The following is a 15,390-nucleotide window of genomic DNA, read 5'->3' on the forward strand; positions in this document are numbered from 1 at the left end:
TGGCATGTGGTGCTGGGGGATCGAACCGCGGTCCCTGTGCTTTGCCAAGCTTGTTCCAAGTAGGTGCTTTAGACCACTGAGCCATCTCTCCAGCCCCTAGATGCTAGATTCTTATCAGATATATATTTTGCAAATGTTTTTCTCTCATGTTTGGATTTTCATAATATACTTTGCTATACCAAAGCTTTATTTACATTTTATTTATTTATTATGCTTTCCATACTAAGATGTAGCATAATCAAAGGTTCTGAAGATTCACATTTGTTTCTTCCTTTAGAGTTTTACAGTTTTAACTCTTTCATCCATTTTTAGTAAGTTTTTTAGTATGGTGTAAGTGAGAGTCCAGCTTCATTCTTTCACATATGTGTGTTCAGTTGCTTTACACCATTTGTTGAAGAGACTTTTATCATTGAATGATTTTGGCACACTTGAGAATTGATTGACTGTTGTGCATTACTTTATTTCTGGACTTTCAATTCTATTCTATTAATGTGACTGTTCATTCTTAGGCTAGTTTCACACTTGTTTTTGTTAATGTAGCTTTGTGATAAGCTTTCACTTTTTTTTAAGCTTTCACTTTTCTTTTGTGTGTGTGTGTGTGTGTGTGTGTGTGTGTGTGTGTGTGTTAGGAATTGAACTCAGGACCTTTTGCTTGACAGGCAGATAGTGTGCCATTGAGCTATATCCCCAGCAGGCTTTGTGGTAAGTTTTGAAGTTAGGCAATGAGAATGTTCTAATTTTCTTGTTTTTTTAAAGATTGTTTTAGTCAGAATCCTGTATTTCCATGTGAATTTTAGGACCAACCTGTCCATTTCTGGTGGGAAGAAAAGGCACTTGAGATTTTGATATATGCGTGTTAAAACTATTGATTGATTTTAGGAGATTTCTTAAGCCTTACAGTACTATTTTAAGTCTTACAGTACACAATCACCTATTTTTCCATTTATGTAGGTCATATGTTTTGTTTGTTTTTTGAGCTAGGATCTCACTGTGTAGTTCAGGCTGGTCTTGAACTCAGCTTAGCCCAGTCTAATTTTGAACTTGTGATCATCTTTCAACGCTGGGATTACATATATGCACCACCATGCTCAGTTTATTGTTTTCATTTTGATGCTGTTATAACTGCAGTTGTCTGGCTGTGGAATCCTGAGCAGATTTCTGTTCTCTCTCTCTCTCTCTCTCTCTCTCTCTCTCTCTCTCTCTCTCTCTCTGTGTGTGTGTGTGTGTGTGTGTGTGTGTGTGATTGGGGATTGAACTCAGGACCTTGTGCTTGCCAGGCAGGTGCTTATGCTGCTGAGCTATCTCCCTGTCCCCTGTTATTTATTGTTTTGATCAATACCTCACTATATTTCTCAGGCTGGTTCTGGGCTCAGTGATCCTTCTGCTTTAATCTCTTTAGTAGCTGACAATTCAGGGTTGTAATACCATTTGAGTAAATTTCTTTTAACATTGAGATCTTCAGTTACCACACATGTTGAATGGAAATTATATTAGGAACCTATCTGCTCACAGCTGTTTGCAGAATTAAATGAGTTCTGGACTTAAATGTAAAGGATTTAAATAAGCCTGATGGTTTAAGTAAAGTTAATCGTATTTCCTATTTTTTGTGACCCTCACGCCTACCCAGGGTAGCAACTACCTTCAGACCTATTGGTATTGAGGAAATACAGGAGGCAAAAATTAGACTATTATCTCAACGGTTTTCTTCTTCAAGATCTTAAAGTTAATGTGAATTGGGATGTAGGGATTTTTCTTAAACCTTATAAATAAGCTTATTTTGATACAGCTTATTTTCTTATACATGTGAATAATCATGGACAAAAATTTTGCCATGTCTGGACTTAGTGAAATTTGTTTTTGAGATTTTTTTTTCTTTTTTTCAGAACCAGGGATTGAACTCAGGCCCTTGCGCTTGCCAGACAAGCACTTACTCTACTGAGCCATCTCCCCGACTGTTTTTGAGATTTTTTGAGACTACTTAGGTTTTCAAAGGAATTGGAAAGCAGGCATTCATTGTCTTGAATTCAGTGTGTTATTTTTCTGTGTCCTGGAGACCCAACCTAGGGCCTTGTGCATGCTCTACTACTGAGTTGTGCCCTTAGCCCCACTGTCTTTTATATGCAAAAACTGCAATCAAATTAAAATATCTTAATGTATGACTATGAGAACAAAGTAATTGTGGTTGTGTATTAATGTCTAATACGAAAAAACTATGTGTAAGTGGGGATTTAAAATACTTTTTTCTGGGACACCTGTTATTTCTAAAGTTTTTATGATGTGTAAAAAAACCCCAAAACCCTCACAAATGATCATTTGTAACAGTAATAGAAAGTGTTACCATGCAGTGACCAGAGCACTGGCTGTTACTTTGAGTGTAACAGTTCTCAGTTATCTAAGAACTTGTGTTACTTCCCCCATTGTGCCAGCAGTCAGGGTCAGAGTGTTGAGAGGCTGGATTAACTATTCATGATACCTCACAGTGGTGAGAAACCTCTTAACTGTTTTCAAGGATTAGTTTCATTGTTAATAGAGAGCCACCACAGTGAGCCTAATAAAGCTAGCAACTTAGTTCAACATCCTTATTTTTACACTTTTAATGCTTTTTTTTTTTTTTTGTATTTAGTTCCTGAAATTTCACAACAACCCAGAACACTGATAAAGAAATTCTTTAAGGTGTTTATGCTGAACGATGGGGTTCTGGGCTGGTGGAGCCTCTCTGCCCTCCAGCTGGTGCTTTTCTGCCACACTTGTGGGGTTGGGTGTGAGGGAGGTGAAGGATCCTAATTTGGGAGGACCTGACTCACTTTTGTTTGGTTACAAATTGTCTTTAAATAATAATTTAAGGGGCTGGAAATACAGTTTAGCAACACAGCGCCTGCCTGAAAAGCACAAAGTCCTGAGTTTGATTCCAGGTACCTCCCCCTAATTTAAAAAGAAACAGAGGGAAAAAACATTTCCTCTAGTAAACAAAGTTTCTGGTAAGTGGCACAGGAGCTGCCTAGGAAGTTCCAAACAGAAACCTAACCAGCGTGAGGAGGGCCCCCTTTGGAATTACAGCAGGAGGAAAGCTGATACTGGAAAAGGGCTACTTTTAATCGAGGAGTGAGAGTGGGAGTTTATTTTGAAAAAGAAATACAAATCTGAAGTTAATTTTTAATGAAATTTAAATTATAATTCACAAAGAATGCATCAGGGTGATATTTTAGAAATGTATTTTCATTATTAAATGAAGTTAAGTTGTATAATAACATGATTAACATCTTTGAAGTTATGACACAGTCATAAGGAACAGTTTTGCAGATTATTTAAGGGATCTGTTATTTTTCTTTTGTCCTTTGATAATCAAATAATTTTTTTTTTTCCTCCGAATGCCTTTAGGGCAGGTTTGGCTGGCTTGAGTTGTGGGCATTGAACCACAGCAACCTGAGCCTGACTGCTTTGTTGAAGCAGCCACTTAAAGAACTGAGCTAAGGGGCAGGCCCCCAATAATCATTGTTTTTGAGGCTCTTAGTTTATTTTTTTTTCTGATTGACTTTCCTCTACAGTTACCACCTAACCTCTGAGCTCATTTCTCAGTGGGTTGCTTGATGTTCTAGCATAGTCTTAGTATCTTTTGTCAGTTTCATCAAATCTTGCATCATTTGTGGTGTTTCCAGTTTTCACTCTTTTCTGGATTTGCATTTTGTTGAATTATTGAAATGTGTGAGATTGGCAGTGGTTTTGAAAGACTGGAAGAGAGCTTAGTGATATCATTGACAGTTGTTTGAATGCTCTGTTAATGATTATTTTTATGTTTGCACAAGTTTTGCTTTTCTATAATAGAGACTTCGCACAGACCTTAGCAGACAGTGAGCACCGGGACAGCAAGGACACATAGGCTACACTGCCTTTAGAAATGGTGATTGGTTGATTTCTTCCTGTCTGTCAGTTCCCTGGGTTTCAGGTCAGGACCTCAATATTTAGCCATCATTGTCAGGAGGGTTAGGAAAGCCTCCACATCCTTTTCATATTTCAGTGGGAGTCCCTGTAAGTTACTCCTAGCTTTAAGAGTTGTCAAGAGAGTAGAGCATAAACATGCATCCTGAGGCAGCAGGGCTGTGAACCTGTGAAATAGAAAGGGAAGCAGTTAATTGGTAGTGACAGGAAAAATGGAATTGGAGTGGAGTGGTACATCCAGCACAGTGGAGTACAATGGTAGAGCACAAGTCTACAGAGCACCTGGTGACATAACTATATTTTAAGAACTATTCCACTCCAGAAGACTGGTTCTAGGCCTGCCTGCTGAGGCATTTTCCTATTAATGTATTAATGAATTGCCTTATTACCTTACCATCTGAGACAGCCTTAGTACATATTTATTCCTGCTAGCCTAAGTGGTTCCACATAAATATAACAATTTTTTTAAAATACATACTTTTTAAAAAATACATATTTTAAAAAATATATATAAATAAATATAAAAATATATTTACTTTTCCCTTCTTATCTCCCTAGTTTCCCTTCCCATTTGAACATTTTTTCCTATTTACCATATCTGTCACACGTTATACAATATCTGTTATGTTTTATATTTATTTTTGGTTTTTCACACAGGAGAAGCATGATATTTACATGTGTGTCCAATTTCACTTAAGAGTATGGTCATAAGATGCATCTGTTTATCTAGAAATGACTCAAGCTTATCTTTATTTATGGCAGAATAGTATTCCATTGTATGAAAGTCACCTCCACCTTCTTCATCCATTCATTGATTAATGGACACTTGGGCTGTTACAGACTTTGTAGCTGTAAACATGGGTGTGCATATATCACCGTGGTAGAATGCTTTTAGTTCTTTTGGAAAGGTACCAAGAAGGGGAATCTTGTAGCAGGGGCAAATGGGACCTCTAGTTTTAGTTTTTTGAGGAAGCTCCACACTGATTTTTTTTTTTAATTTTTATTTATTTATTTATTTATTTATTTATTTATGTATTTATGTATTTTGTGTGTGTGTGTGTGGCCAGCTCAGCCCACCAGGGGGCGGGGCTGGCTGGCATGTGGTGCTGGGGATTGAACCGTGGTCCCTGTGCTTTGCTAAGCTTAGTTTGTTCTAAGTAGGTGCTTTAGACCACTGAGCCATCTCACCAGCCCCTCCACACTGATTTATACAGTGGTTGTTCCAGTCTACAGTCTCACTAACAGTAGAAAAGGGTTCCTTTTTCCCCACAGCCTCTCCAACATTTGTTATTGGTTGATTTCTTGATATTTCTTCTGGAGTGAGATGGAATCTCAGCATTGTTTTAATTTGCATCTCTTGAATGACCAGTGATTGTAAACATTTTTTCATACATTTATTTGCTGTTTACTTTTTTATCTGAGAAGTCTGTATTTCAGATGCCCACTTTTGGGTGGGGTCTTTAAATTGGGAGGGTCTGATTTTTTGGAGTTCTTTGTATATATCCTAGATATTAGTCCTTTGAGGAACAGCTGGCAAACATTTTTCTCTCTGGGTTGTCTCTTCACTCTGTTGATTTCTTTTGCTCTGCAAAACCTTTTTAATAAGGTTTTTGACTCTGTAATATTTCCTGTGTGATTGAAGATTTGTGCATACAGCCTTTGCTTGCACCTATGTTTTCAAGAGTTCTACTTATTCTCTCTTGCAGCAGATTTAGTGTTTCTATTTTAATATTTAGATCTTTGATTTTTGATTTTTATTTCACTTTAGTATATGGTAAAAGATGTGGGTCTAGTTTTAATCTTTGGCATGTGGAAAGTCTGTTTTTCCAGCACCATTTGTTAAAGAGGCTCTCTTTCTCCCAGTAAACTTGTTTGGTTGGCCCCTATGTTGAATATAAGCTGGCCAAGTGTGTTTGGAGTTCTTTCTGTATCCTCTAAATTTTTTTTCTTTTTTTTTTTTAATAAGTATGTTTTATTTTTTTAATTATGTATTTATTTTTTATTTATTACACTTATTTATTGTGTGTGTGTGTGGCCAGCTCAGCCCACCAGGGGGCGGGGCTGGCTGGCATGTGGTGCTGGGGGATCGAACCGCGGTCCCTGTGCTTTGCCAAGCTTGTTTCAAGTAGGTGCTTTAGACCACTGAGCCATCTCTCCAGCCCCTAAAATTTTTTTTTTTCTTTTGGCCAATTCAGCCTACCCTGAGGGTGGGCCTGGTACAGCATGTGGTGCTGGGGATCAAACGGCCATCCTCTGCACCTGCCTAAGCTTGCCTAAGCAGGCACTTTAGACTGCTGAACTATCTCACCAGTCCCTGCATCTTCTAATTTGTTGATTTTTGCTGTCTACTTGCTTGCTTGTCTTCTGTGTAGGCTATGATGTTATATACAGATAATAACAATGTAACTTCTTTGTTTTTTGAGACAAGGTCTCACTATTGTAGCTCAGGCCAGCCTTGTAACAATCCTCCTGCCCGTCTCCTGTGTGTTGGGATTATAGAAGTACACAACACCCAGCAACTTCTTCCTTTCCTATTCTTTATTCCTTTTCTTTCTCTTATCTATTTGCGATGGCTAATGTTTTCAGAATTATATTGAATAGAAGTAGCGGTAGTGGACAGTCTTGTGTTGTTCCCTGATTTTAGAGTAAAAGTGTTCAATTTTTGACTAGTATGATGTTGACAGTTGGTTTTATCGTTCATGGCTTTTATCAGATTGAAATAAAGACCCTCTATTCCAATTTTCTTTAGGGTTTTTATCATGATTGGGGGAACAGCTTTGTTAAATGCTCCTTATAAATATAAAGCAGCAATTAATTTTTAAAAAATTCCTTATTTATACCCCAAGTAAAATCAGGTTTCTGAATAATTACATAAAGATTATAACAAGTGAAAAGAAGCTTATTAAATTGCATTAGGAATTTAGGTAGAGTACCGGCCACGTAGCTCAGTGGACTAAAGCACCTGCTTAGGGTGTTCCATCCCCAGTCTGCCATGCCAGCCCCACCCCCAGGGTGCACTGAGAAAGCGATTTAGACTGGGCATGGTGGCACATACCTGTAATCCCAGCTCATGGGAGACTGAAAACAGGAGGATCACTACGAGTCCAAACTGTGTAGTGAGACCCTGTAGACCCTGTACTAAATACATTTAAAAAAAAAAATTAGGTAGAACTTATCTGCCTAGTTAGTGTATTTTTAAATATCTGTGTCACAGAATTTGGAATTCTCAAGCTGAACTTCTGATGATGGAAATGACAGAGCACATCATGTGCATAGCATCCTCGTCTGTTCTGCTGCCATCACTCTTAAGAGTCTAGGTGGAATCAGAACTGCACTTTGTGAGCCCCCTTTGTTATTGGACTTCACCTGACAATAGGTATCGGTGATCTTCTGCTCTTGAACAAGGTTCTTGGGTGTTTTATCACAGGCCTAAGTGTTCCAGAGGTCTGAAGCCTGCTTACTATAGAATGGAAAAGGATAAATTAACTAATCACAGGGAGTTTTAGCATATTTTAAGGTGTGAATAAAAAAGAAAACAAAAAGGTATCATGAGGAAGGTCTTAAATACAGGAGAATGAGTGGAGAAATATCAGTGAATTGACTGGCTGGCCTCTCTCCCTCCCTTTTCTTTTTCTTATACAAGGAGACGCATGAACTGGGGATGGTACCACATGCTTATAATCTCAGAAGTATGGGAACATGAGGCAGGAGGATCACAAGTTGAAGCCCAGTCTGGGCAACATGGTGAGACCTTGTCTCATAATAAAAAATAGGCTTGGCATGTAACTCAGTGCAGAGTAGTGGGGATAGTAGAGTTCACATGTTCTGCTAGGGTTGCTAAGCTCTGTGGAAACTTAGCTGTACACTTCAGACACAGTGGTCTTTTGTAAAAGATGGATATTGATTGATTCTAGTACTTTATCTTTTTTTCTTTAGATTTCTTCATTGTCGTATCAGTGATTGACTCTGAGGTCTCCATACTGGCCTACATCTCCAGCGCCTTTTAAAAATGTTGAAATAGTTTTTGTAAATTGTCCAGGCTGGGCTCCATCTCCCATAGTGCTTGGGATCGGAAACATGCACCACCACTCCTGGCTTCAGATGTTTCTATTGTAAATTCTAATGGTTTAGCTTTGTGTGTATGGAAATGCATAGTTAAGAAAAAGGAAACTAGTGCTGGCCAAATAGCTCAGCGGATTAAACCACCTGCTTAGTCATACACAACGGCCAGCTGTTTGCTCCCCTGAGTGCTGTGCCAGCCCTGCCCTTGGGGTGTGCTGAAAGGGCGATTGAGACTGGGCATGGTGGCACACACCTGTAATCCCAGCTCTTGGGAGGCTGAATACAGGCAGATCACTATAAGTCCAGTCCACATAGTGAGACCCTGTAGACCCTGTCCTAAAATACAAAAAAAGAAAAGAAAAAGGAAATGAATTTAGCTGTATTATAACTTTACTATTAATTCAGTTAACCATAATAAGCTACAAAGACTGTAAAGTTATCCATTAAATGTCTGAGAATGCCTGGCTCTCTGAATTAAAGTGGAAATTTCTATATCCTTAAATTCAGCTATTGTCATATGAACACAAATAAATGATATGATTGATTGATTTATTGTGGTACCAGGGGTTGAACTCAGGTCCTTGAACTTGCCAGGCAAACACTTATTCCACTGAGCTATCTCCCTGGCCCCCAATATGTTTTAGTAATTGTGGAATGCAATGTGTGCTAGAGTTAGAGGAGACAAACAATATAGGAAGATGTTAATATTGGAAAAGAGAGGTGGGCGTATAAAGGAGATAAATTGGATGATGATATTCAAAGGAGAAGAGACTAAGAAAAGATTTAGTGGCATGAGAAAGCAGACTAGAGTTCAGAGGATAAGATGTGAAAAGGAGAGAATGTGAGACTTGTATCTCAGGTGAGACAGAGGAACTAGTCTGGGATTCCTCAGTGATTTGTGGCTTGAAAGGGCACTGGTGCTGCTGCTCACTGAGTTAAAGACTATATGGAAGAACTGTGGGCTGGGAATGTAGCTCAGGATTCAATATGCATACACTGAGAATGCTTACTGCCCTGTGCTCAATCTCCAGCATCTCCAGCGTGAAAAGAAAAGAACAGAGAAGGAAAGGAAAGAAAAAAAAAAAAAAAAAAAAAGACAAAAGGTTGAGAAGTTCAGTTTGGTTTTAGACATTGTGTTCAAGGCATTCAGTGACTAAGAGAAAATTTATAGTAGGGAAGTAGAGAAATACATGGTTTTCCAATGCAGGAGTATTGGGTTGGACTGGCAGTTCATGTATGGCCAATATCAGTACCCTTTATTGTTGTTCATGTCAAAGGTGTAGGTATGAGGATTGGTGATTAAGATTCCTACAGGTATCTCTAGCACTTGAGAACTGAATGGAGGGTGGTCTCATGAAGGATGCTAAGTTATGAGGAAAATTGCAAAAACAAAATGATCAAAAAATAAATAATAACCAAGCATGGTGATGTGCTCCTGTAGTCTAGATACTCTGGAGGCTGAGGCAGGATTCTATGAGCCCAGGAGTTCAGACCTGTTTGGACAGTATAGTGACATTTATTCAAGTGCCTCTTGAATAGATGAATAAAACGTAAGGCCTCTTCTCATGTTATTTAGACATTAAAGACAATTATGATGAAATTCAGTTAACTAAAAGTTAAAATATATTTATTCCAAGCATACAGGAGCTATGTGCTTATTTTCTGTGTGAAATAAGGAAACATGGTCTTTAAATGGGAGTAGAAATGGTTTGTTTGTGTGTGGGGTTTTTTTTTGGGGGGGGGGTGGCATCTTTTTGAGCCATGGTCTTGCTATGCAGTTTAGGCTGGCTTTAAGCTCAATTTGTAGCCCAGGCTGGTCTTGGCCTCCCAGCAGACCTCCTCCTTCAGCCTCCCAAGTGCTGGGATTACAGGTGTGCAACACCACACCCAGTTTAGAAATGAGATCTGGAGGTTAGTGGTGAAGGATGGTTTAAAAGCTGACAAGTATGGAAGCGTAGCAGTATATTGTCAGGCTTGTTTGTTTATTTTGTATGTATTGGGGATTGAATCCAGGGCTTTTGCACTCTAGTGCTGTGGGTTTTTTTGAAACAATGTTTCATTAGGTTGCATAGGCTGGTTTCAAACTTGTGATTGTCCTGCCTCTCTCTCTCTCTCTAGAGTGCTGGTATTAGAGGTGTGCATTGCCATGCTTGGCTCCCATCAAATATTTTTTTCCATAATTTTATTGAGAAATAAATAGCAATGAGACAGTTTCAAATCAAATTGGTAGGACTGTTCCAATAATTAACACATTGCATACTGATTTTCGAGTGGTTATTTGTTGTACAAGATGCAGACATGATATCCTATTTACAAACACTGTTAGAACAAATGCCTCTATTCCTTGAATTAAGAGAATGTAGCTATATATCTATCCTAACCATTTTGAATACACAGATACAAAATGGTCATTCATCTATATCCCCTTTTTTGTTTAGTTCCATCATTTAAATATTATAGGTGTGTGAACTCAGCAAAATATTTCAAAATAGTCCAGTAGTCCATAATAGTATTGGATCTTCCACTTGACTGGCAATGTCAGAAGTTGTTGACCTGAGTCCCCTACAGCTCAACATCCATCAAATATTTTTGATCATTGCTTAAGTGTAGTTGTGTGGTATACAGATATCATAGGGGTACAGATGAAAGTTGTAGGGAAACAAATAATTGGGGTGATGGCCTTAATTTTTTTTGAGACTGGGCGTGGTGGTGCACGCTTGTAATCCCAGCTCTTGGAAGGCTGTAAACAGGTGGATCACTGTGAGTCTGATCTAGTAGTAAGACCCTGAACATCCTGTAGACCCTTCCCTAAAATACAAAAATAAATAATTAAAAAAACATATTGGCTTAAAAGCATAGATGGAGACAGTGTGTGGTTGAATTAATAGGTAGTTTCAAGATTGGCCATGAGACTGCTGCTTTGGAAGAAGTTAACAACTGGTGGTGAGGCAGTCATTTAAAAATTGCCAAGGGTAGGGTAGGATATATGGCTTTATAGTCTTATGTAACCTTCTGAAAGCAGTCTGGATCTCTAAATTAATTTGAGGATTAAAATTCTAGAGGGGTACATATAGAATACTATTTTAAAGTATTTATATGAAAATAATGTGAAGATTTTAAAATGTTTGATTGTGGGGAACATCAAAGTTTTCAGGAAGACTAGCATTCATAAAAAGATTTGTTTGAAAAAAAAAAAAAAGATTTGTTTGCTTTCTTGTAGAAAAAGTGTAGGATCTCAGAGCATTTCCCTGGAGGCAGTTAACAAAGACACAGGTGGGGTTGCGGTGAGTGGGTGTGGGTGTTTTTGCAGATTCTGGGTGCACTGCAGAGTCAGGCACATGGTGTCATAGTGAACTTTAAGCAAAACACTTTGTATAAGAAAGTGTCCTGAGTGATCATGGATGACTCAAGTGACATAGATGTTCAGGAGGTTGAGGATTGAGCACACCAAGGTCCTTAATGAATCCTATCCGAGTAGTCCGGGATTATAGCAGGTCTTATATGGAACAGAAGTCAGTGAAGTAGATTTTGGAGTTCTTAGTAATCTGGGTAGTAACCAGGCCTTGAGGTGGTATGGATACTAGTGTAGATGGAATACATGGATATAATATCGATATAGTATTTGTTAACATTCTAGCATTTCTGCAACTTTAAATAAACTTGGTGTTTTAGAGACAACATGAAAATGCTCTTGGAAACCTTTTCTTGTAGTATTATTAGAGTTCCTCTGGCTAGCAAAGTCATTATCTCATTATCCATAAAATGGCTTATAGCTTAAGCTTTTCTTCCCATTGTTTACAAGGTGGGCATAAACTTCATTAGAGCTATGTAATTTATTTATTTTTATGTGTTTGATACAGGTCTCACTATAAAGTTCGGACCTGTAGTAGTGATCTCCTGTTTTCAGCCTCCCCAGGCTGGTAGGTGTGCATCACTACCAGGGGCGGGGCTGGCACAGCATGTGGTACCTGGAATCGAACCCTGGGCCCTGTACTTGCATAAGCAGGTGCTTAGTCTACTGAACTATCTCGCTGGCCCTGGAACTGTGTAAATTAATCTTGGGCCTTTTCATCATAAGTGTACTGATTTTATATAGATATACCAATAATAGGAGCTTTTTCTTTTTTTGGAATAAAAATTGTCTGAAGATGAATTCAAGTATAATTTAATTTTTGAAGCAGCTCATTGATAAACTGAGACTAGTTCTCTTGAAATGGAGCCTGAGATACTGATTAAAGTTCAATTTCCACATATAATAATACCGCTATAATGATCAAAATGCATGCTGAAGCTGTTAAGGACAAGGTGGATTCGAACTGTGGAAAAACTATTTAAAATCTAACAGACTTGTGTACTTAAGTAAATACTTATGGAAGGAATGCCTTTCTTTTCTCTTTTTTTTTTTTTTTGACTTTTAAATTTATTTATTGAACTTTTTTTTTTTTGGTAGGACAGTTTCAATAATTAACACATTGCATACATTCTTCCTAGTGGTTAATTGCTGTACAAGATGCAGACATGATATCCTATTTACAAACACCATTAGAACAAATCCCTCTATTCATTAAGAGAATGTAACTATATATCTATCCTAACCATTTTGAATACACAGATACAAAATGGACATTCATCTGTATACCCTTTTTTTTTTTTTTGTTAAGTTCCGTTATTTGAATATTATAGGTGTGTAAACTCAGCAAAATATTCTAAAAGAGTCCAGTAGCCCATAATAGTATTGGGTCTTCCGCTTGACTGGCAATGTCAGAAACTGTTGACCTGAGTCCCCCACAGCTCAACATAACAGCATGGCTTTTCTTCTTATATTTCGTTTTTATACTTTTCTGCTGGATGGTTAAGACCAAGGTAAAACAGGACCTATGCAACAGGAGTTGTAGCTTTTGGGTCTGATAAGGTCAGTGAAATCCCCTCAGGATTTATCCTAGGATCCTGTACCTCAGATTGTAGATCCTTTGTCAGTGTCAGCCATGTGGATGAGTCACAGCCATTGCTTGGCCATTGTGCTCTCTGTGAAAGCCTGAGAGAATGTTTTCTCTCCATGTGACTCTCCTTAAGGAATGCCTTTCTTTTCTAAGCACTCTATAGCAATGGGCAGTGAGGGCTTACCACATGCCAAGCACAGTACTGTGCTTGGCTGGACTTCTTACGGGTTATTTCATGAAATCTCACAATAGTTTTTTCATTAGAAATTATCCCCATTTTATAGGAGAGGGAATAGGGAGTATGGAGAGTTTCATTTACCTAAAGTCATAAGGCTATTAAAATGATGGAGGAACCTATTTCTAAGTCCAGGCAGAGTTGAGGCTTTAAAATGGGGGAGGGTTTTGCTGTACATTCACTGTGACACTATGTGCCCGACTTTGTAGTGCACCCAGAATCTGCAAGGTAAGTTTCCTTTTGTTATCCAGTTGTTACCAGTTTTATAGTGGCCACTGGATAAAGTTACAAGCTTAGTCAGTTTGGAAAAGCCTTGTTTGGTTGAACACTGAAAGAATATTCCTCTATAGGTCTATTGTATTTCATGCAATTATTTTTTATTCCTTTTCCCTTATATTTTTCTCATATTCCACTTTAATTTCTGTATTGAACATTTTTAAAAATTAAAATTTGTTTGACCCCTAAAAAATTATTGAGGTCTACTTCGAAATGTTTATAGCATTTCAGTAACACTGTTATTTTTTGTATGTGAACTTTTTACTATGAAAGATCATTTTAATTTTCAAAATTAGAAATACTTTTAGAAATAGGAAAACAGTTTAACCCATGAAATAATGTGACTGTTGTTTTCTTAAAATTTAGTGTCTTAGATCAGTTGGTGTTTTAAAGAAAGTGTATTATATATTCTTATCTCATTCTTCTCCCTCTTATTTTCACCCTTCCCTTTTATTCTTTTTTTTTGGGGGGGTAGGACAGTTTCAATAATTAACACATTGCATACATTCTTCCTAGTGGTTCCCTTTTATTCTGTTATCTCCTCTTACAATCAGTATCAGCAATTACCTTTTAATTAAATCGAACTGGTACTCACATTTCTGTTGTAGGTGGCATTGCCAGTCCTTTCCTAAAAGGACAAGAATATTATATCTGATCGGTAGCTGGGTGTTGCTGTTCACTTGTACTGTACTGTGAAGGAGGAGGGGAAAATTGAGGTGTAAAATAAGTCTTTTTCTAAAGGAATTATGGAGTAGGTATTAAATATATCCTTAATTAAAAACAAATTATTAAAAAGGGTAAGCATTTTTGATTCGTGAAATTGGTGTTCTGGTTTAATATTTCATTCTTGAGTGACAAAAATGATTCACTGAGCCATATTTTTTGGGGCTGGTGAAATAGAATCAGCCAAGGGTTGCCTATCTGTTCATCACAGTCTGAAGCATTATTACCCAAGCTTCTCAAATTATCTGGTATATTGAATTCTGATGGTAGCATTTCTTGTTTGTATTTCAATTTGCTAAATTTAAAATCTTCTTGTAGAGCCATTCTAGTTCTACCTTAAAAATGAAAACACCCCTCTGCTTAAAACAAATGGTACTTCCTGCTTTCATAAACAGTCATGTGCATAGTTTAGCGAGGCCTGATGCCTCTGGAGCTTTTTCCCTTTATAGCACCATTGAATCTGAGTCCTCACAGAAGTACAGTGAATCTTGTGGCCTCATTCTAAACAAAAGGGATTAGAGAAGAAAAAAATCTCTTGATATAAGACTTGGAAGCAAGGGCAGGCAATCTTGGTTGTGAATATTTTCTGATTTTTCCAGAAATCAAGCAGAAGATTGAGCTGCTGATGTCAGTTAACTCTGAGAAGTCGTCCTCTTCAGAAAGGTACAGCTACATCTCTTGCATGAACAATTAATGGTGTAGCATTGCTAAGAAACGAACAGGACATATTTTTTTCCGTGTCAAGTTTGCTTTGTAACGTATTGTACTGCATGCTGGTATTGTGCTGTATTGAAGATGTGTGTTTGGACAAGCTGTGCTGCTTTTGCGAAGGCTAATTGATTTTTTAAAAAATTGTGAAGCCTAATCAGCTGCAGCATGCACACCATAACACAGCAGACCGCTGGTTCATGTGTGACAGCTGTTGAAGGCTTTAAAAAATAATTTACTGAACAGACAAGTATCTTGCTTTCTTTAAGGAAATACTGTTAGATTTTCTTCCTGTATGTTGTGATTGCTGCTGCATAGAATCACCAAGGTTATTTGTAAGGTCTAGGTTTAAAATACTTAATTATTATTGCAATAGATATTTTCTTATATGGAAAGGGAGTGCCGTTTGTAAATAGCTTAGGAATTGCAAACCCACAGATTAGTCACATTCTCAAAGAGATGTGATTCTTCTTCAAGTCTGTGCTAGGAAATGGAACAGTCACTGCATGC

At 37.7% G+C, this 15,390-nt stretch overlaps 1 protein-coding gene across 5 annotated transcripts in view; it reads left to right on the forward strand.

Annotated features, from left to right (window-relative positions):
* The window catches only part of Srpk2 (SRSF protein kinase 2), a 288,108-nt gene that overhangs the window by 133,875 nt on the left and 138,843 nt on the right, over positions 1–15,390 (forward strand). The window contains exon 2 of one of the 5 annotated variants that reach the window (XM_023719455.1): positions 14,772–14,835. The exons of 3 other annotated variants lie outside the window; for them this stretch is intronic. In XM_023719455.1, the coding sequence (XP_023575223.1) occupies positions 14,798–14,835 (38 nt within the window). In that variant the 5' untranslated portion in view covers positions 14,772–14,797. Of the gene's footprint in view, positions 1–14,594; positions 14,836–15,390 lie in introns of those variants that run through there. One more of the 5 variants, XM_004634997.2, reaches the window with a different exon arrangement.

This window comes from Octodon degus, unplaced genomic scaffold (assembly GCF_000260255.1).
Source record: "Octodon degus isolate 3935 unplaced genomic scaffold, OctDeg1.0 scaffold00068, whole genome shotgun sequence".
NCBI classification, from domain to species: Eukaryota; Metazoa; Chordata; class Mammalia; order Rodentia; family Octodontidae; genus Octodon; species Octodon degus.